General features: G+C 48.8%; 1 protein-coding gene across 3 annotated transcripts; it reads left to right on the forward strand.

The window, feature by feature from the left end:
- Window positions 1-348: 348 nt before the first annotated feature.
- On the forward strand, window positions 349-14,752 carry DET1 (DET1 partner of COP1 E3 ubiquitin ligase). 3 transcript variants are annotated; one of them, XM_065076570.1, is made up of 5 exons: window positions 349-480; window positions 1,201-2,309; window positions 5,307-5,497; window positions 7,128-7,319; window positions 10,995-14,752. In XM_065076570.1, the coding sequence occupies exons 2-5, from the start codon at window positions 1,227-1,229 to the stop codon at window positions 11,182-11,184; spliced, it is 1,656 nt and encodes a 551-aa protein (XP_064932642.1). In that variant the 5' UTR covers window positions 349-480; window positions 1,201-1,226; the 3' UTR covers window positions 11,185-14,752. The 3 variants fall into 3 exon arrangements, with proteins under 3 accessions (XP_064932642.1, XP_064932643.1, XP_005504174.2); XM_065076571.1 differs by having other exon boundaries at window positions 380-438; XM_005504117.3 differs by lacking the exon at window positions 349-480 and adding an exon at window positions 631-769.
- The last annotated feature ends 7,437 nt before the right edge of the window (window positions 14,753-22,189 follow it).

The following is a 22,189-nucleotide window of genomic DNA, read 5'->3' on the forward strand; positions in this document are numbered from 1 at the left end:
GGGTGCAGGCTTTCTGGGGTGGGCTGCGGGATGGTGAAGGGGGTGTAAAGGTTCAAGGAGGAAGGTGAAGGATGGGTGCTGGGGGTGCAGGATGAGTGCAGAGTGGGTGCAGGGTTTCAGGGGGTGAAGGATGGTGCAGGATGGGTGCAGGGTTTCAGGGGGTGAAGGATGGTGCAGAGCGGGTGCAGGATGGGTGCTAGGGTAAGTGCAGGTTTCGGGAGGTGCAGGGGGTACCCGGGCACACCCCGCAGCGCTCCCTCCACTCGCTAGGGGGAGCGGGCACCTCTGGTCTGTTGACAGTCTAGCCCGGCTTCACCCCTCTCCTCCCCCCCCCCCCCCCCCCCCGGCATCTCTGTCCGGAAGCGGAAGTGGGGGGGTGACTCCTTCCCGCCGTAGCGGCGCGTCCTGCGGTGGCGGAAAGATGGCAGCGGCCATAAAGTGAGCGGCGGCGGCGGCGGGACCTGGCGCTGGGACCGAGCGGTGAGCCCGGCCGCGGCCTCTGTCCCGCCCCGCACCCGGACCAGCCGCGCGGCTCCCTCAGGCCTTTGTTCGGCTGCCGTGGCCCCCGGTTCCTGTGTCCCCCCACATCCCAGGCGGGCGGGAAAGCAGCTGCGGCCCCCGCGCCCATGACAGGCGGGCCCGGAGCTTCCCCTGGAGCCCAGAGTCCTTCCACAACCCTCGGATACCCGGGGCTTCCTGCGGCCCCCCTCGGCAGGCCTGTAGGCCGTCCCTTTCCTCCTGGTGGCCCTTGTAGTGCCCCGGTTCCCAGGTCCGGTTCTTTCCAAACTGCCCCCATGTGCCTGTTTGTCAGCGAGCGGGTCTACGGGTTATTCCCGGAGCCCACCCCGGGGTCTCGGGTCCCCTTGATGCGCACCTGTGCGTGTCGCCCTCCCTGGCTCCCTCATCCCCTCCAGTTGCTCCCCATCGCTCTCTTCAGCAGACACCTTGCAGATCCCCTCAGCGCACTGGGGTTTTCCCTCCTTTTCCTGGCACCTCACACTGAGCTCTCTCTCCAAGGCTCTTCTTTTCCTCCTGTGTCTTCTTTTCCCCCTGCCATAGGTGCATCTATAGCTTTCAGACACCCCCTGGGTGCTATGGGGCTTTCCCCCACCCAATCCATATAGGCAGGTCTCTCGGTACTATGAATTCTGCCACATCTCCGTGTGGTCCCAGGGCACACGTATGCTCTCTCCCTGGCAGGATGAAGATGAAGTAGAGCTCTGGCCATGGACCATGACGCTCCCACCATCAGGCCCCGCCGCATCCAGAACCAGAATGTCATCCACCGCCTGGAGCGCCGCCGGATCAGCTCGGGCAAAGCTGGCACCCATTGGCACCAAGTCCGTGTCTTCCACCAGAACGTCTTCCCCAACTTCACCGTGGTCAATGTGGAGAAGCCACCTTGCTTCTTGCGCAAGTTCTCCCCTGATGGCCGCTACTTCATCGCCTTCTCCTCTGACCAGACCTCTCTGGAGATCTATGAGTATCAGGGCTGCCAGGCAGCGGAAGATCTCCTGCAAGGCTACGAGGGAGAGATCCTGGCCAATGGCAATGACCAAAGATCTGTCAACATCCGGGGGCGGCTCTTTGAGCGCTTCTTTGTCCTGCTCCATATCACCAACGTGGCCTCCAATGGGGAGCACTTGAACCGTGAGTGCAGCTTGTTCACCGATGACTGTCGCTACGTGATCGTTGGCTCTGCCGCATACCTGCCCGAGGAGCCTCATCCCCCCTTCTTTGAGGTTTACCGCAACAGCGAGTCGGTCACCCCCAATCCCCGCTCCCCCTTGGAGGATTATTCCTTGCACATCATAGACCTCCACACGGGCAGGCTGTGCGACACGCGGACTTTCAAATGTGATAAAGTCATCCTGTCTCACAACCAGGGGCTGTACCTCTATAAGAACATCTTGGCCATTCTCTCTGTGCAGCAACAGACTATTCATGTCTTTCAAGTAACACCAGAGGGTACGTTCATTGATGTACGGACTATCGGCCGCTTCTGCTACGAGGACGATCTCCTGACTCTATCTGCAGTGTATCCCGAGGTGCAGCGGGACACTCAGACGGGGATGGCCAACCCCTACAAAGAGCCCTTCATAAACTCTTTGAAGCACAGGCTGCTGGTGTACTTGTGGAGAAGGGCTGAGCAGGATGGGAGTGCTATAGCAAAAAGAAGGTTCTTCCAGTACTTTGATCAGTTGAGGCAGCTCCGCATGTGGAAGATGCAGCTTTTGGATGAGAACCATCTGTTTATCAAATACACTAGTGAAGATGTGGTCACGCTGCGGGTGACAGATCCCTCCCAGGTACTACCTGCCGCCTCAGGCCGCTCATTGCTTTGGGGGAAGCGCTCAAGCAGGTACAGTGCTGTGAGCTGCGTCTCTTAGCTGAGCCTGTGAAAGTTGTTTAGGATCTCTGGTACTTCATTCTCGTATGAACATTTGACACCTTTGGTATTGAATAACTGATGTATCTTTTGCTCTCATAATTTTATTGCTTCCTTGACAACTAAAAGTCAGAGAAAACATAGATGATGTGGTTATTGAGTCCCCTTTCTCCAGAGATTGTTCCCTGTGTTCCTAGGTGCTGTACAACCCTTTTCCCTGCCCAAATACCCTCTTGTATTTTTAAATTCTGTTTTAGCTGCTATTTCATGTAGTACGCATATTGCAGAGGTAGTGTCTCCCTTTTCTCATGTACCTTCGAGCATGTTTTTCAAATATAATAGTCTTAATTTTTCCCCAGTAGAATTACGTTTTACATTCTTCCCACATACATTTTTGAGCTTTTGTGAGAGATAATATTTAAGATCTCTCCAAACCAGGGTAGCAGGTCTTAGTTTTACCTAACGTGCCAATTGCTTCTCCTTTCAGTTCAGTACTAAAGAAGCTGAATTAGAGCAAATGTAGCTCTGTCAGTGCTGGGTCCCTCCAGATGGTTCAGCATTCCACAGGTTGATCATCTCTTTTTGCCACTGTCAGAGTGGTGGTCAGGTTTTGTGCTCTGTGAAACTGAGAACGATCTTTTTTTAACCTGTCCTGTTTCTTTAATCCACTTGGGTTTTGTTGTGTTGAAAGTATTTAGCAAGATTTTGTGATAAATCTCCAGTGCTGCTTGAAGGTCTCATTGTTCGCTAGATGTTTGTTTTTCTTCATTCCTCCTTTTCTTTCCTTTTCTTCCTTCCTATCTTTGCCAGGCCTAGGACTTAAATCCTAGATGAAACAGGCAGTAGTTCTTTGTGTGTTGTCTTAGTCTAATTCTTATAGAAGATAACTGGTTTGTTTTATTTTCCTCATATGTGGTGGTTGAGGGAGTTGCTTTTGGAGGGAATAGGTGAAGCTTAATCTCATCAATTTTACCCATTTATGTAAAAATGAGCAGCTGTCTCTATGTAAAGCTTTGTGGAAGTCACCTGCACAATGGGTTCTGCTCCTCGCTGGTATCTGGAACGGTGCTCCTGACCCTGATGTGAATGTTTGTGGTACGCTCGGCTCCACTCTCTGCTGCGGTTACCAAGGCTTTTGTGCCTGGTTTGCTGCAGCATCCTCTTGACTCTCTTCACCCGAGGGTTACTTTAAGATGCAGGTTGTGGTTTGTTTGTGGTGTTCCTCAGGCTATGTGTTTTCTGCTGGAGGAAAAACATCTTATTTCTCAGTTTTTTCAGGAGATAATTCCAGATATGGAACAGTCGCGGTGTTAAGGCTTCCTGAAGAAATCTTGGCTCACAAAATAACTAAAGCTCTGATTTTTCTTTTGGCTGTCAGGGAGGAACATGAGGTTTCATACAGTTTCGGGCTCCTCTCTTCTTCCTGGCTTCTGTGCCAAGAAGGTTGAGGAAGTCACTGTTCATGCTTGTGCTTGTAGATCGTCAGAGTCTGCACTTAATTTTTCAAGGTTTTTAATTGTGTGTTGTGTATATGTAGCTTGGGATTTGTTGTTTTAGGCTTGTGGTGATGGACTTGACAGCTTTGCTTCATGATTTCTGTGACACTCGACTCTGCCACCTGTGCGGTGATGGTGTTTTGTCTGTGTTACAGGTGCTGCTAAAAAGCAGTGAGGGCAATTTCTCTGGTCAAGGGCATCCTGTAGATGTGTCTGTGTGTTAACCTGGTAGAGAAACTCTTTTTTTATGTTGTAGGATACTGCCTGCAATCTCCAATGATGTAAATAGTTTTTTGTTCTGCTGTCTCCTTTTATTTTCTCTCTGCTCCAACCCTGCTTTTCAGAAGGGCTTCCCTTCCCTTAGGCGGTAATCTAGTGAGTAACCTCATCTAGCACACATCGTTTTGACATGTGTGGGCTGGATTGTATTATCACAATTTATTTTGGGGGCTGTAAAACAAACAAACCTTGTGATATTTGCAGGTGGGTGGGATGGGCAGAGTGCCTGCCGTCATCCCTGAGCATTGTTTGGAAGCGTGAGGTGAAGCATTTAGAAATTGCCTCTTTTTGACAAAAGATTTAACCAGATAAGTGCATATACCAGGGGAGTTAGTTGCCTTTGAAGCAGAGGCAGGTTCTAACTTTGGGGTGCTGGGGTGTTAACGCTCGCAGCTCTAACAAAAACTGCTTTTGACTGAGGATGAAATCCACTTTTTCCCCTATGGGGTGGGAACGTTGTCTGCTTTTGTAGCTGCACTGACAGAGTGTCACCTTTTTCCCCAATTTCTTGCTCGGTCATGCCATGAAATGCTGCCATTGCCAATCCACAGCATGGATCATGGGCCTTCTTGCACAAGAATGTTGGATTTAAAAAGAAGTCATTAATGGCTTTCAGATTCTCGTTTCTGTGCTGGCAGGGTCCCTGGAGGGCAAAACTTTTTGTGGGTGGTGGTGTAGCACAGAGTACACAAAAAAGGCTCATCTCTGTGTGACTGAAATATTAAGAAAGGGAAGAAAATCATGTCTATGTGCAAAGGAAAAAAAATGACTTTTGGCCAGCTAGTACTGGATTTAAAATCATTTTGTCAGCAGGAATGAAAATTAAATTTGGCACTTTAGAAAGCATTTTGGATTTGGTGGAGTGTAGAGAGGAAGAGAAAACAGAAATGTTGACATCCAATTTGGGCTGAAAAATTGGAAGCCCATTAAGTTTTCCTCGTAAATAATCACAGTTAAGAGCTGGATAATTGGGTACCTGTTGAGGCATTTGAATAGCACAATGGATTAGTGTGAGGATGTGGGATTCTCCTGTGCTGCAGAGAAATTTGGATGGAGTCTGTGGTGTTATGTGGGGAGAAGGAAGGGGCAGCTTCCCCACCTCTGCTCTGCTGGGTAACTCATGCCTCTGCCTCTCTCCCCAGCCTTCATTCTTCGTCGTGTACAACATGGTGACCACAGAGGTTATCGCCGTGTTTGAGAATACGTCCGATGAGCTGCTGGAGCTGTTTGAGAACTTCTGTGACCTCTTCAGGAATGCCACCCTGCACAGTGAGGCAGTCCAGTTCCCCTGCTCGGCTTCCAGCAACAACTTTGCCAGGCAGATCCAGCGCCGGTGAGCCATTGGGAGCATGTTTTGTACCGTATACCCACACGCTCACCCCCATCAGCTAAAGGCCAGTATCAAGTAATGACGGCAACCCTGAGAAAACCAGTTCTTTTAGTTGCTGGGTGATGCAGGGGTCTGGCTTGTACATGTTAATCTTGCAGCCTCACGCATCTGATTTTATATTCTACAGCATCTCTCTTGTTACAGGAAGGAACAAAGCAGTGGCAATTCAGTGCTTAGAAGAAGGAAAAGGAATTTTGAGGGCTCTCCTTGAGCAGTAACTCTTCTGGAGGCTATTAATGTGTTACTGCCCAGTAGCTTAGGCCCCTGAAGATAAGATTTTTCAAGATGCTGGTGTCCTCTACTTGGATGTACTTTGCCAAGTGGCTTTCTCTGAATTTAACGTGCATCAAACTGGGTTCTATACCCTTTTCTCCAACATCAGTGGTTCTTGTCAGACTGTGCTAGGAGAAAGAAAACTTATCTGCCTAGACCAATTGTGAAAGCTGAGCAAAACAGGAAAATAACCTGGGTTTCTAGAATGTGCTTTAACAGTCAAATGCAGTTTTAATGAGGCAGAATGTGTTATTTCTCTTGGAATATCTTTTTATGTGACTCAGGGTGTTTTGTTCTTCCAGTGACTTGTGTCACATCATCCAGAGTACTTGGCAATCACTTCTGGGCATGAAGCTTCTGTTGATTTTTAGGTTGACGTCACATAAGCAAGGGGAAGTTGATGGTGTCTAGAAAGAGCTGCCTGTCAGGAAATCCATAATGCTTAGTGGGAGAGAGACTGAGAGAGCTCACTGCAGACACCCAAAGAACAACTCCTGCCTTGTGTTCAAGGAGAGAGGATATTTTCATTCTCTTGCCTACAAGGGCCTGTAACAGGAGTGTTTAACTTACATAGCAAAGTATAATAGAGAATAATCCACAGCGAGCTGCTTTTGGCTGAGTGTTTCAGGTCAAATGGAGATGTTTTACCTTTCTTGATGTATGACGTCCGTGCAGCTGATCTGAGTGTTCTTGCACATGGAAAGCTCAAATTTTACCTGGAAAGAGAAATCCAACCCGTGTTAATCTCTCTACCAGGAAGAACTTTTAGCTTACTGTAGCTTCTGAAGAGCATTAGGCTTCTTGTCAAGGTTCTTCCTCATCTAAAGTTTCTCCCTTTATGCATTTCAAACATAGTGCCTGGAGAGAGGGGGATTCTCAAGTCAACAGTAAGGGCTCAACTGTTACTGTGAAAACCTCTGGCTTTTGCTTATGCTGTTTCCAGGCTTCATAGTAAAGCTTGGATTGACTGATAAGCTGCTAATCCATCTCTCCCTGTTTCTGATCCTGTTCATTTCCTGTGCTGCAGAGCAGCTGGGGCCAGACCTTGTGGGTAGGCACAGGCTTGTCCTTCTGGCAGTTTGCACTCTCGGAGCAGAAACAGTAATGATGAGGGACGATAAAAAGGTCACCAGAACTGGTTGATGCTTGAATCACTGTGATACATTTTTGGAAATGAGCTGTTTTAGTTCTTATGCTGCTGCTACTTTTCTTTCCCTATCAGTTCTCCTCCTTAATTTGTTTAGGATGTGCTGTTCACCTGTGGCCTTTGTGAGTAAAACCTGGTTTTGGTTCGCTGCAGGTTCAAAGACACTATTGTGAATGCCAAGTACGGAGGGCATACGGAGGCCGTGCGGAGGCTGCTGGGCCAGCTCCCCATCAGCGCCCAGTCGTACAGTGGCAGCCCCTACCTCGACCTCTCCCTTTTCAGCTATGATGACAAGTGGGTGTCTGTCATGGAGCGGCCCAAGACCTGCGGAGATCACCCGATAAGGTATGGAACAGGACAAGAAGCTGTAGTGAGGAAAACAGTGTGAGAGTAACTCTAAACCTGCTATGTGGCATCATGTGCAGAAAAGGGAGTAGATTAAGGCCTTTTTCTTATGGCATCCTTTCACCAGTGGGTTTATTTCAGCAGTCCCACAAAGCTTGGCCTCTCTCCTTGCTTTTGTGTGTGTGGGAGGGCCCTTCACAGCTCTTTAGGTCTTCTTGCTGAACTGCCCTGAGGAAAGTCAGAGCTTTTTCCGTATGAATGCTCTTGTTCCTCCTCCTCTTCTTGCAGTCTTGCCTTTATGTTCTGGCCTCAGAGTGATGTGGTTCTGGGCGCCTGTTTTGCTCTGCTGGAAAGATCCCTTCTGAGCACGTGGGCTTAGCTGGCAAGGATGATCTGGTTTGTCCTGTGAATAAAATAGCAGCTGGGTTAGGTGTTATTCTGGTATTGATTTAGCTATTTTCAGACTCCTTGTTTACAGTTCTTACCCTGGGAGCTGTACTCTTCATACCCCTGTTCTTTCTTTGGTCTGTAGGAAATTTGCTTCTGTAGTAGGAGTTTTAACCAGGTGTAAGGGCTGTTCTGTGCCTCTCCTGCCTGAGTCTTCAATGCTGGCAGAAAGAATAAGCCCAAGTTTGGGAATAATGAGATTTGCCATACTTATTGCAGAAACACCAGGACTGGTTATTTCTTTTTGTTGGCTGCATCCATGGCTGCAGGTACTAGTGTTTAAAAATCCAGCATCTCTGGTCTGAAAGGCTCAAAGAGGCTGAGATCCCCAAACAGAATAATCTTTCCATTTACAGTACTGCAAAGTCAAACTAGTGCTCTGAAAACAGAGATCCTTCAATGCCTAAGTGCTTTGTTTAGTAACTGCACACATCCTGGGGACTCAGGCAGCCTAGAGAGACCATTCTGGCCAGTTTCCCAACTTTATTTTCATCAATGCATTCTCAAAAAATGGTTTCCTGTCTCCCCTGGCCCTGACTCGGGTGTCAGGGAACCTCTGCTCTCAATTCCCAAATTACGTATATTTAATTGGTTTTTCTGCCTGTATGATTTGGTTTGATCTCCAGCTCCCATGTTATCTGCAGAGAAAAGCCTGCCCTTTCCCCCTTGTCATGCTTGACGTTGGGAAAACTTGCAGGGCGGCAGTTGTCTGCCAGCACCAACCTGCCAGTGGCTCCCGCAGACAAAAGGGAGCAAAACCGCAGTCATTTGCTGCAGTTACCTCTTTGTAGTAAACAAAGCAAAGTGCCACCTTCCCTCCCTCCCCTGAGCAAACCAGCATTTCAGAGCCAGAGCTTTTAAAGCTTAAAGCTGTGTAGAGTCAATTAGGACATGAATAGGGTCTCAGAGCAGTGGGGCTCCTGTTTTTTTGGAGAGTAAGCAGAAGATGAGGCACTAACCTTAACCATTCAGTGGCTGCAGTAGTGCTGCTGTTTTTCTCACATGCAAAACAAAGGGATTAATAAAATAATGCTGCTGCCTGTTGTGGTTAGAGGGCTTGGAAATGAGGGGCCACAGGATGTGTAATATACATCCTATAATTGGCTGGAGTGCAAAACCCCTCAGCAACAAAAGGTGTTATAATCTGTGCAGTTTCATGGCACCATGTATGAGATACGGACGACTCTGTACCTTCTGCACATGGGTCCAGCGTGGCTTTGTGCGCTGTGTCCTTTTAACCCTTAGTGCCTTTCTGCATCCCAGAGGGTTCAACTCTCTGGCTGCTTGAGAGTCCAGCAGTTGTTTGCTCTCAGGAGGGAAGGATTTTAGGTTCCTCATCACTGCCATCTTCCAGTATCTTTTCAGGAGGCTTGAAGAGGCACTCACTGGGTGAAATGATGGCACTTGTGAGGAAGAGGCGCTAACACAGCCTTACCTATAGTAGGGGGTCTCTAAAATCTATCCAGATGGTTAATAAGGAGCCATTTAACCAAAAAATGGGTCTGCAGATAAATCTTCCATTTTCATACAGTTTGAAAAGACTGGTCTTGCTGTTTCTGTTGACATACAATTTTGTATTGCAGTGCCTAATTTATCTGCAGAGTGAGAGCCCATGGAAATGGCCTCTGATTGCAGAGCACTTTTAAAAATAGATTTAAAAATACCAAACTGAGCACATCTTTGAGATTACAGGGAGCTTCATCTGAGTAGTAAATTATTGTGAATTGGAAAGGGCGAGGAGCAGATGGGGGACTGTGCTTTATTTAAAGAATGACCCTCTGCATACCCAGCCTTGTGTAGGAGGGAAAGGGCTTTTTGAAAAGCCAAATACCAAGATAGTGACTCTCTTGCTGGATTCTTGTGTGCAATTTTCAGGCAGGGCTGGCTGGCACTTTGATTCAGAGGACGGGAGAGGAGAGTGGCCCTCCAGGAAGAACATGAGATTCTCAATAGGCTGTGTTGTTAAAATGTGGAGTATGTCTGCTCCTGAAACAGCATTCCCTGTGTCTGTCATCACCCATTCTTCCAGGCTGAGAGCTGAGTGCATCGTATTGCTGGCAGGGGGGAAATGGGCTCTGATATTAAAAGCATTCTCTGAGTTAAAACCAGAGGAAAATGCAAAATACCCACATGTACTAAATGATGGTGTACAAGGAAACAACTGGGAGACAAAATGGCAATTCTGTGCCCAAAAGTAGAAAGAACAGACAGAATGGTCTAAGGAGCTGAGACAACTGCAGAGCGAGGACTTGAGTTAGAGGCCAGCTGCTTCCTGAAGGTACCATATCCCAAAACCTCCACCGAAGCCATGGGGAAACGTGGTGTCATTGCACAGTCCCCTGTTCCTGCAGCAGCACAGGGTAGTGGTGTTACCTGGGCTTGTGTCGGTTACACAGAGTACACAGAGAAGGTTACAGAAGCAAAGAGTTTTCTAGACTCGCCTATCTCTTCAGCAGTTTGCCTCATCCCCTCGGCGGTGTTTGGGTTGTGCTGAAGCTGTGTGTGTTCCAGAGCTCACCTGTTTGGAGACACTAATGAGCTTGACCCACAGGCAGGCTTGTGGGTGACAGCAGGACATGAAGCTTTCCTTGACCTCTGCTCTTGCGGTGTTGAATGTTATCCAGCAGGTCCTTCCCGCCCAGCCTATCTTGTTAGTGCTTTTTCTAATGGAAAGCCTTGCTTGAACTGTGAAGTACAACTTGATGCCCTTGTGCAGAACTGGATCCAGCTGTTCACCTTCCTTGACTGAATAGGGATGTAGTGAAGCACAAACACAGCAGCATAAAACCTACCTGGCAGGAGAGGACAGGGGTGGCCTTGCACCCAGAGTGAGACTGTTGCTAAGGGAAGTGAGCTCAGTTCTGTAGGTACATCTGCCTTAGGGATCAATGGGAGCAGCTCGCAGTAAGAGAGGATGGAGAGTCAGCACAAGTGGGGTCTGCACAGAACTTTATCCTTATTGTGAAGTCAGCTACATCCACCAAAATGACAGGCAGAGTTCTCTCACTGATGATACTAAAATGAAGTGAATCTTTTCTAGACAGTGGAAAATGAGCTGCCTTGGGAGGGATTTTCCTGCGTAGCCAAGAACCAGACACCCAGCTGAGGACCTCCTGCCCCTGACAGAGTGCCAGGGATTGAGCAAAGCACTTGTCTCTGTGTGTGAAGTGCCCAGATGGCAAAGTCAATAGTCAGGAACAGCCATAATTGACTTTCTTTTCGTTTCAGATTTTACGCTCGTGATTCTGGCCTCCTGAAGTTTGAGATCCAGGCGGGACTCCTGGGGCGACCCATCAATCACACAGTACGACGCCTGGTTGCATTCACCTTCCACCCCTTCGAGCCCTTTGCCATCTCGGTGCAGCGCACTAACGCAGAGTACGTGGTTAACTTCCACATGAGGCACAGCTGCACGTAGTGTGACACGTAGCTGGGGCGGCCACTGTCCTTGAGTCTGGGCCTCTGCTCCAGACGCACCAAAGCCAGACACTTGCACCTTCTAGGAAACCAAACCATCACTCATGTCAAGAAACCTGACCTGGGAGCTCCTACCAGCCAGCATCTCAGAGGCCCCTCAGCTGTGGAAAGCTGATCTGGTCAAGTTAGGACTGTGAATGTTTCTTCTGACCCTGTTTGTACTGTGGAGGTCCTGCTGCATTAAGTGCTGCTGTCGTTCCCTACTCCTGTTGATGAACAAAGTATAACTGAAACTCCTTTCCTGGTTTCCCAGAGATGTGTCTCTTTTCTCTCCTGTTGTGGGTCAGGCTCACCTCTCTGTCTGGGAAGATCATGGAACAGATCCTCCTACCAGCTATGCTAAGGCACGTGGAGGACAGGGAGGTGATTTGGGACAGCCAGCATGGCTTCACCAAGGGTAAGGCCTGCCTGACCAACCTAGTGGCCTTCCATAACAGAGTAACTACATTAGTGGGCAAAGGGTGGGCTACAGATGTCAGCTGTCTGGACCTCTGTAAAGCCTTAGATACTGTCCCCCACAACATCCTTCTCTCTAAATTGGAGAGATATGTATTTGTTGGGTGGATGAGGAATTGGCTGGATGGTCACATCCAGAGGGGAGTGGTCAATGGCTCCATGTCCAGATGGAAGTGAGTGGTGAGCAGTGTCCCTCAGGGGTCCCTGTTGGGGTCAGCACTGTTTAGTATCTTCAGCACTGATACAGACCATGGGATCGAGTGCACTCTCAGCAAGTTTGCAGATGACACCAAGCTGAGTGGTGCAGCTGACAGGCCTGAGGGACAGGATCCCATCCTGGACAAGTTTGAGAAGTGGGCCCATGTGAACCTCATGAGGTTCAGCAAGGCCTGGGGAGAAAAGGCTCTGGGGAGACCTTATTGCAGTCTTTCAGCACTTAAAAGGGGCCTATAAGAGAGATGGGGACAGACTTTTTAGCAGAATCTGTTGTGATAGGACAAGGCGTGATGGTTTTAAACTTAAAGAGCTAGGTTCAGACTAGACATGAGGAAGACATTTTTGCAGTGAGGGTGGTGAAATACTGGTACAGGTTGCTCAGAGAGGTGCTGGATGCCCAGTCCCTGGAAACATTCCAGGCCAGGCTGGACAAGGCTCTGAGCAACCTGATCTGGGTGAAGATGTCCTTGTTCATTGCAGGGGGGTTGGACTAGATGAGGAGGTCCCTTCCAACCCAAACTGTTCTATGATTAGGATGGCAAAGATGGAGCTTTGCAACACATCTGTGGACTGCTCCTTTTTGCACTGGTGCTTTTCTACCTTGTTGAGACAAACAGCCTATTGTAGAGGGAGTGGATAGGAAACCATGGGGAGGGCTTGAAAATACCTGTTTGTATCTTGAGTATTACTGTGGAAATGAAATCCTTTTCTCATCCACACAATCTACTTGTGTGATTTTAATATGCAAGAGGTCAGGAAAAAAAAAAGGGGGGGGTGAGAAATCACTGCAATTGAGAGACATGAGGTGTGTTCCTGACTCATATGCAAGTCACTTAATCTTTGTGCCTTAGTATCTGTGAAAAGTAGTGTGTCAAAACCAGACAGCCAGGGCAGCTGCCTGTGTCACTAGCACATGAGGAGGTGGGTACAGAAGGAGGATGGCTGGCTGGGAAGGGTGAGGGGAGCAACAGCAGCTCCTTGCTCACATCAGAAGGACTTTCCTGCAGCGTGGGGGTGAATCCTCGCAACCATCTGCAGGTTCTGCTGCTGAGAGGAAGGGAGACCCAGCTGCTGGCACCCTCCTGTGTGTTCGAGTATTAATAACATTTGGGTTTCCCTGGAAAGGGGTGAGGAGACCTGAACTAATGTGCATTGCTGCAGGTTTGCAGTTACGAGGTGGGCTTATTGACTTAGGTTGCTTGTTCGATGTGCTGTTCTCTGTGAGAACCAGATTTGCTGTTCTGGGCATCAGCACAGCTGGCTGGTGTGGCGATGCTGCCTGGACCACCGCGGTGTTTGTGCTGCCGATATTATTTTATCGGGTATGATATTACGTGCCACTGTGGACTGATGAGGATGCTGGCCCTTCTCTCTTAAAACGTGGAGTTTTTGGCTGTAGGCCACATTTTGGGTTTTTCTGCACGCAGGCTGGTTTAGGGCTGTGCCACCAGGTGGTGTGGCCATCCCAGCGTCATGGCCTGCTCCATTGGAAGCTGGAACCTGCTGTCATCCCTTTCCCATGGGAGGTACAGAGGGGCATTAGAAAATTGGTGCTTACACATGGGAGACTCTCTGCTTTATAGGACCCTGTGGGTGTCATGTTGGACCAAAATGAGCTCTGGGTGATGTGTTGTGGCCACATGCCTGTGAAGAGCAGTATTGAAGCCATGCATTCATTTTGCATGGTAATGCATAGGAAAATAACTGTGGGGGTTGGTGGTACCTGCTTGTAGCATAATGGAGGGTGCCCTGGGGTCCTTGCATCCGCGTTTACTCTCTGTCTCATCTCTCCTCTCCTGGCCTTGCTAAACATATTTCCAGGGTAAGGCGTATTTCACTGCTCCTTTCCTGGTGTTTGCACTGTTAGTTTCTCAGCTCTGTCAGAAGTGACTTCAGGTCAGACGACTGCTAATAGAGGAGTGTCAGGCAATGCGTGCTTTAGCTCCAGGTTCTTCTCCGTCTAATAACACTATTTGTCAAGGTTTTAGGTTTTTATCCTGTGATCCGTTCCTCAAACATTCAGTTAAACCTCCAAGTGGAGAATCATTTGCACATTGTAGATCATGGATTTACCTCCTTCTGCACTGCTCTCACATTTGTTCACACTTCCAGTATGAGATGGTTTTTCTTTTCCAAAGCTCTCAGCAGCTCCATCCAAGACTGGGTTTACTCCTTGGCATCACAGCCTGGGAGGTCAGTCCTTACTAAATTAGCTGTCAGATCTTGATTTAGATTCTTTGGTGGCAAAAATATAAACCATGTAGCATTTCTGCAGTCAGAGATTTTGCTTTTTGCAGTCCTGTGTGAAGCAGAGTGTGGCACAAATTGTTGGGCTTGGGCCTGAGAGACCAGAGATCTGTTCTTAGCTCTGCTATTAAATTGTTCTGTGACTGGGGGCAAATCTCTTCCTGTTCCAGCTGGTGTTTTCTTCTCTGTAAATGAGGCCAAAAACATATTTTCAGCTTTTGTAAAACACTTTGAGATTCATGGATAAAAAGTGCAGGATAAGTGCTAAGTATTTTCTTATTATGTTTGCAGACAAACTGATTGATCATTCTGGGTACTAATTGCCTTGGAGTACTATAGCAGATCCTCTGGTCTTGGCTGATGCATTTTATATCTACAGCAGAATTAGTTTTATTACAGAAATGTATTGAAAGAAAAGTCTCTCATGCTTGAAATTTTGATTCTTTTATTTAAGAAACAAAAAGTGTGCGTGTGGTGGGGAGGGTGGGAGGAAAGGGGAGATATTTTCTACCTGATATTTTTCTTAGGCTTGGATGAAGATTTGTTAGCAACACAAGATAAAAGTGGAATAAATGGAATTTGCTTTAAAAGCCTGATTTATTGTCTTTTTCTTCCAAATACCGTAGTGGTGCGGGTTCTGAGAAGAGATGGCAGGGTGTGCCTTGGACTACGCAGGCAATACCACGTGTGAGCTGGCTGCCTCTTCCTTGCATTTGGAACACCAGCGTCCTCTAGGATGTTCCTGCCTGAGGCATTTCTGTAGTTACTGCAAATTTCTCAGATTCTTGTCTACATGAACTAATGCTGGGCGAAGAATTCTTGGCCTTCAGTTACGTTTTCCCCTTTATATATTATTACTAGCCCAACTTGTATTCAGAGGCTGTTCCTCTATTCCATTTATTATGTTTGTCTAACCATGTGGCCATTTTCTGCTGATTGTCCACGATCAAGAGATGAAAGCCACATGCACTTTGCTTGGCAGAACAGCCATCACCTGCCCGCTGCTTTTAGGTTGGGCTAAAGCACTTGGATTTTCTACTGAGTGTTGCTCCCAGCAGCGATGCAGCTTTGCAGAGCGTTGTGGCTGAGAACATGCGGATGGGACCTTCCCAAAGTCTGAGATCTCGTAATCCATCGCTGCTTGGTAACAACCCAGCAGCAGCACCCCTGTTTGTGTCAGTTCCTCCAAGTATTTGCACCTTGGCCAGAAAAGCCACTTTTCTTCGAACCTTTCCTCTGTTTTCATGCGTGCAGTTCTCTGATACATTCCTCTGGAGACCTTGAGTGTATCAGAAAGCTCTTGAGCCTGTGGCTTTTCACAGAGTCACTAAGTGATGAGGAGATGCTTGACTTGGAAACCATGGTTGACTGGCAGCAGAATCCCATCTTTTGTTACTTCTTGTGCTGCCTTTGCTTTTTATTATTTAAAGAGTAGTAAAAGCAGAACACTTGCAGTATTTCTTATATAAACTGCATTAGGCAGTGAGCCATAGAAATCTTGTTAGAATCAAACCCGTGTATCCATTAATGGCATGTCCCTGCTAAAGACTCCTTTCCATTAACCTTCCAGCTCTGAGCGGCTGGCTCTGATTTAGTTCCCTGATGTTCTCGCTGTATTTACAGAACCTCCCTTTCGCTCAGGTACTGATGTCTATTATGCTTCCCTTGGTCCTTTTGACCCAGCTGGAGAATCAGATTTCCGATGCTTTAAGAAGGCTCTTTGTCCTTATTTGTGTCCTCTGTGGTGCCGCTTTTCCGCCAGCTTTTCCTGCAGGACCTCTCAGGGCTGTGGGCAGAGAAATCGTAGAGGCTGGATGGCACATGGGACACGTGCTCCTGGCAGCTTTTGTCCTTCTTTGAGCCTTTATCGGAGCGGTGCATGCTGCAGAGCAAATAGTTGTTCCTGGGGGCAAGCAACGCAACTGGATTTTGTGAGTTTGCTTTCGTCTCGCTTTCCAAGTTTCAGAGTCCAGATTGTTGATGTGCCTGAATCCTTGTGCCTCCATGTCTTGTTATAGGGTTGTAAAAGCTTTTCTGGCCAAATACTCCTCAGGAGGAGGGAATGCTGAAAGGACTTTTATTTTTTGGGGTTTTTTGTCCTTGCTCCAGGGCTGCGGGGGACGTGGCTGAGCTGTGCGAAGTCTGTCATTGTAGCAGTAACAGCCTGGCAGTACCTGCCCACCAGACTAACTGCTCGTCAGGAGCAGCGTCCCCTGCGAGAGCCCTTGCCTGCCGTCTGATTTGCCTTTGTTTCTCTTGGGGAAGAGCTGTACTTACTGCGTAAGGAAATGAGTTCTCAGAAAAACACCCGTGTGGGAAAAACCCTGAATTGCACATTCTTTTTCTGATGTTTTGACATAAAAATACTGCACCAGTTTTAGACTAGCAATCTGGAAATCAGTAATTTGTGGGCGACTGCTGTGGTTGTATATATGAGGAGAGCTGAAAAGGGGCAGAGTGCCCCTACTCCCAACTGCTTGGAGCTGTGCTGCAGCATTGGGGTATCTTGCTCGGTTAACAAAGGGTGGAGGATGCTGGAGGAACCCACAGGCTTTGCTGCATTTGTGCAGAGGTATTTTTTTTACCACGTTGCTTTGTTTCTTCCCTCCCAGATGTCAAATCCTTTCCTAGGGCACCTTCTAGCTGTTGCAGTTTGCTAATGGGGTGATTACTGTCTGTTCTTGGATTTGCAAGGATACTAAAGGCGCCTGAAAATTCGAGGGCAGTTTTAGAGGAGTGTGGTAGGGAGGTGCTCAGTGGGCGCTTGGCTGGCCAGGGGAGGAAGAACCACAGATGCCTCCCAGGGGAGCTTTCCCTGAGAAAGAACCGCACAGCGCTTGGCCTCTGTGGGAGAAAATCCTATAGAAACTGCAACAAGGCAATGGAAAGTTGTGGGTAACACTACGAAGGCCCCAGCATTTTCTGAATTCTGTTTTGTCCAGGTATGAACTGGAGTCTTTGGAGGAGTTTATTTTCTGTGGGTGACAGAACTAGTTTAAATTCAGCGTTTTAAAGCCAGGAACACACTATTTCTACTCTCCGTGGCTGTCTTCCTTTTTCTTTCTCCCCAGTATCTTTGCAACATGCCAGGTGTGATCCGAAGCAGCCATGGCTTTGCCCAAAGGACTCCCTGAGCCCCTGCTCTTGGCAGTGCACCATCCTTCTCTGAAAGCTGCCCTTGAACAGGTTTGTGTTCTCATCTTCCCGTGTCCTTCCTCCATCCAGGTGCTTTGTGACAGCCCCAGGTAGGGAGGCAGAGCAGTACAAGGGAGAGCTGGGTGGCCAGTACGCTGTCTCCATTTCAGTGCCTGATAAACTGGGCAGCAGCTTCTGGTTATCTTGGATGAGGCTGGTGAGGATGTGCTGGCGGCCCATCCAGCCCCAGGCCTGAGTCCTGCCAGAGGGGACAGCCCAGCCCTGGGCGTGCTGGGGCCAGGGAATGTGTGGGACCGGCTGTGTGAGGGGCCTGGGAGTGGGGAGAGGCAGGCAGGTGGCAGGGAAGCCCTGCCAGAGCCATCCAGCCGCTGTTTGACGTGATTTTAGTGTGTAAATAAGAGCAGCAGGCAGTGCCGCATCCCTCCGAGCACCTGCTTGCTGCCACTGAGCTGGTCATTTGATAGCTCCTTGGTGCTCCACAAAGGCGTAAAATGGAGCGATGCTGGATTAGATGTACCTGCTGCCCTTGGCGAGCACCAGATGATACGGTCCTCAGCCTGATGGCACCCAGCGCTGTTGCCATGGCAACAGGGAGAAACAGCCGTCCACATGGAAACGGCCTTGTTGGACCCAGCAACCAATTTGAGGGGAAAATGGTTCAAATGGTGAGTTTGGAGAGGTGAGGGGCACGGGCACCCCTGCAGCAGCCAGTGGGTAGCCCTGGCCCATGCTGTTGGGATGAACCGACATCCTGTGGGATGCTCTGGCACTGTCCCCACAGTGGGACACCCCTCCCAAAACACTGGCATTGCCCCCATCACAGAACCAGTGCGCACTTGCGCATCTCCAGCTGTGAAGGATGGTTTTCATTGCTGCTGCTTCCCTATTTTTCTGGGGCTGGTCTTGAGGTCAGGGTAAGGTCCCGATTAGTTGTGCTGATACCTGCAGCAGTGTAGCTACATCTGATTCAGCCCTGCCTGGTGAGTCTCTAATGCTGGTAGAATCTCCCTTTGTAAGGGAAAAGGGGCAGCTGGCAGCCAAACAAGATCTCCTGTAACACAGGGCAGACAAACATCGTGTTGACAGTGCCATTGTGCAGTGCAGCCTGTCTGGCTTCAGGCAGCAAAGTCTGCAGTTAATCTCTCCTCATCCTGCCTCCTTCCCCTTGTACCCCCTGACAACGGCTCTGCCCTCACCATCTTACCCAGAGAGGGGCTGGATTTGAAGCAGATGTTGGTGCTGACCCACTGGCTCTGAGAAGGGCTGGAGGGAGCAGCTCTGCCATGTGGCTAAGACCCAGCAGGGTTAGTCCCAGTTTTACAGTGGCCCTTTGGTGACAATGCTACCGCTCTTGGCTGCAGGATCAGGGGGTCTCCCCAGCCAGCTGATCTGCTTCTCCTGCAGGGATTTTGGTAAACAGGACTGGTTTTACAACCGTGTCCAAGGGTAGATTGTTTTGGAGCATCTCCCAGCACTAGGGCAGGCTGCTTCCCGGCTGTTGGCATTACAGAAAAGCCCGGAGGACTGGCAGGTCTAAAGTCATTTGCATTCCTTCCTCAGTTCCACCCTGGCAGCTCAGGAATGGATGACTTATTGCTGTGAATCCAGCAGGAGCAAAATGAAAAGCAGCATCTAGCCATGGTGGGCAATTAGGAGAGAAAGTTGTTTGCCTGCAGACTGCTGTATGAAGAAATGAGGGTCACACTTCACCACTTCATCTTGGGACCTGCTGAAGGAGCTGGAGATGAGTAGCTGGGCGATGAAATATGTGTCTTTCTCCTGCCTGAGGCCCCAGGTTGTGTTTGTTACCTGGAGTCCTTCATGTGGTAGGAAGCCTTGCCTGTTTCTGCACAAAGGAGCAAGCGGAGCGAGGAAGGGCCAAAAGCCGGAGTCTAGCAATGTGACTGGGAGGCACGGTGGACATCAACACCAGCCACTCCAGCTTAGAGTTTGGCTTTGCAAAATGAATCGTTAAGTGGTGAAGCACAGAGGAGGGGTTTCGGAGCCAGTTTGGAAGGGGAAGGAAGGTTTTGAGGACTGCTGTTGTCGCTTGGAGAGGCTTTGGAGCAGTTTCTAAATACAGATTTGGGATGGTCTTTGTGCCTTCTTCAAAAGGGTGAAGTGAAAGGCCCAAAGAGTGGTTGGTCATGCTGGCAGGGAGTGCTCCTGAGCAAGGCCACCCTGTGCTGGTGGTGTGGAGCTCTGACTGGGAGAACAGCAAAGGGAGTGCAGCCAGTCTGGTCCTGAAGTGCAGTTGCTGCAGGAGAGCCCTCCCCTGCATCCTTCTAATCTGTGCTGGCTCTTGGACAGATGGATTTTAGCATTAGAAAAGGTGTTTTTTAATGTATTTTCCTGCATTTTATCCTCTGTGTTCTCTCTTTCTCGACCCACCTTTTTGTTGCACACATCCTCAGTGAGCATTCAGCCCCTTGCACCCACCTCTCCACCTCCTTCTTCTAGAAAAACAAGCTGTGACACTGCTCCTGGGAGCAGCTACGCCAAGGAGCAGCTGCTGAGGCGCTGTTGAGAGGTTCAGGTCCAGGTGCTGGATCTGTTTGCAGCTTCAGGCTCTCAGTAGATGTGTGCAGAGGAAGAGAATTATGAACCCAGAGAAAGGAAAGGACCCTGCTAAGTGACACTAGAGCAGGGGGAGCTTGGAGAGCGCAAATGGTTTCCAAAAAAAAAAAAGGGAATAGCATGGAGGCTTGGCTCCCCTCTGCATGTCCCCAAGAGGACCCTGCAGCCCCGCTTCACCATCAGCGCGGGAGCTTGGATGCTATTACGCAGTTCATTAGCAAAACCTCTGAGCAGTTCCCACTGCCCTGGAGTACCTATTAATGCCTCTTGAGGGCAGAGGAGAACATTGGAAAAGTACAAAAACAATCTGAGGGTCCTTGATCTCTCCTTTGTTCGTTTGAGAGGTCATGGGCTGAGGTTGGAGGGCCAGCTGGGAGGGGAAGAGGGGCCAGATAGGGACACCAGGTACGAAAGCAGCACCATGATTATCTGCCAAAAGTCAGAGAGCAAAAACATAACCTGGCTTGAACTGTTACTTCTGAAAGGCTCCCAAGGGGTGCTTTAGGGTTATAAACACCTACTCACCGACTCGCTTTGTGCACATCCTCAGCCAGGTATTCCTGCAGCAGAGGGAAAACCAGCAAAGCCTGCGCAGATGTTCTCTAACAGCTGCAGCTGGGCTGTGGTGAGCCACCCCTGCTGCTACAGCTTATTAGCACTGCAGGGTCTGTCCCCTTCTCCTTGCTTGTGTATACAGTCAGCTGTTAAAGGACACTGACATCACTTAATTAACGGTTTAATTGAATCTCTCAAAGGGATCAAAATTGTCTGCCTGACTCCTGTCACTGAGATGCTCACGTAAGACATAGTAAATCAGCAATTCAGCAGCTAAAGCTGCAGCTCTAGGTAGAAAGTCCTTGTTGTTGAGAACAGGGAAATAATTCCTCTTTGCAGAATAATATACTATTAGGGAGAAGGCTGGGGGCAGTTTTTCCAAGCCACCAGGTGCCATCCCTGTACAGGGGAAGGGTAACTGAGTTAGACTAACTCCCAAAGGTGGTACGGCACTCATTAAGGGGTAAACAGACCTCAGGCAGCATTTTATCTGTCAGTCAGAACACTGGTTTGTGTTTCACCCCCTATATGGTGGAGAATGGTCCAGGTTGTATTTTGAAGTGGAGGGCAAAGCCCCAGAAAGGCCAGGGTTGAACCAGGATGAAGTGCTGTGATCAGAAGCAGTTTCTGAGCTTGTTTCATGGAAAAAGGCTTCTTTGAGAACATGGAATCAAAAGTTAGGAGAGAGTGGAGAGAAAAATGTCCCAAAGCAATGGGGAAGCCCAGAGGGAGTGGATGTGACCCTGATGAGGGTGCTAATGTGACGTAATTGCTGCTCAGGAGGAATGTGAGCCAGCAGAAAACAGTATTCCTTCCACTCAGGCACCAAGAAAAGCAATTAGAACTGGTAAACACCAGCGGCTGACTAGAAATCAGGCCCTTCATTAATAGTTTCATCTGAGGGGTAAGGAAATCATTAAGTGCTATTGGTGTCTATTAATTCCCTGCAAAATGAACAACAACAGAGTTTTAAGACTTCTTTTACCATACAGCGTGTGCAGGAAGGAGCGACCGAACCCTTGCACAAGGTGGGAGATCTTGGTTTGTGCAGCTGTGCTCTCCTGCTGTGCTGCTGGCTGCCCCAGAGCCCTGGGATCAGCTGCAGAATAAACAGCTCAGCCTGAGCATTTAGGTAAGATGTGGCTTTGGGGTGCTCCATCAGGGAGAAGGTGGGTGGAAAGTGTGACTTCTGCACAACTGAAGCACCGTGCCGGAAAGCTCAGGGAGGGTATGCAGAGCTGGGGGTTTGGGAGACAGATATTGCATTATATTGTACAGAACAAGCCACTGAACCATGGAAAACAGCATCAGCCTCTCCTGTCCAGGCCAGAAAGTGCTGTTTAAACATTGGCTGGAGGAAGAAGTAGGGGTAGGTACCAGAACTAGGCAGGGCAGACAGGGAAATAAAACTGCCAACTGTGTCAGCAGTGGCAGTGCATTGGTAGACTTCATAAAACATTCACAGATGCTCAGCAACCGAGAGCACTAGAGAGTGGCCTTTACAAAGGGCACAGCCTTGATTCTAAGCCTGGATGAGACAAAGATTACTTCTCATTGCTCTCTGACTCCCAAGTCATCCACCTACTTTTCCCTGAATTTCAGAAGGACCGCAGATCTCTTCCCAATCTTATTTTTCTGTTTGTTCTATCATCTTTACCTGACGTGGGCACTTCTGCTGCATTGATGTGACAAGCAGCTTGTGGCAGAGAATGGCAGTGTTTGGTTTTCTCGGTGTGTTA

Source organism: Columba livia, chromosome 11 (assembly GCF_036013475.1).
Source record: "Columba livia isolate bColLiv1 breed racing homer chromosome 11, bColLiv1.pat.W.v2, whole genome shotgun sequence".
Taxonomy (NCBI): domain Eukaryota; kingdom Metazoa; phylum Chordata; class Aves; order Columbiformes; family Columbidae; genus Columba; species Columba livia.

Excerpts from the sequence above, each read along its gene's own strand:
- DET1 (XM_065076570.1), top strand. The coding sequence starts at position 1,227 with ATGGACCATGACGCTCCCACCATCAGGCCCCGCCGCATCCAGAACCAG. Across the intron at positions 5,498-7,127 it reads GCCAGGCAGATCCAGCGCCG|GTTCAAAGACACTATTGTGA; the intron begins GTGAGCCATTGG and ends GGTTCGCTGCAG. Across the intron at positions 7,320-10,994 it reads TGCGGAGATCACCCGATAAG|ATTTTACGCTCGTGATTCTG; the intron begins GTATGGAACAGG and ends TTTTCGTTTCAG.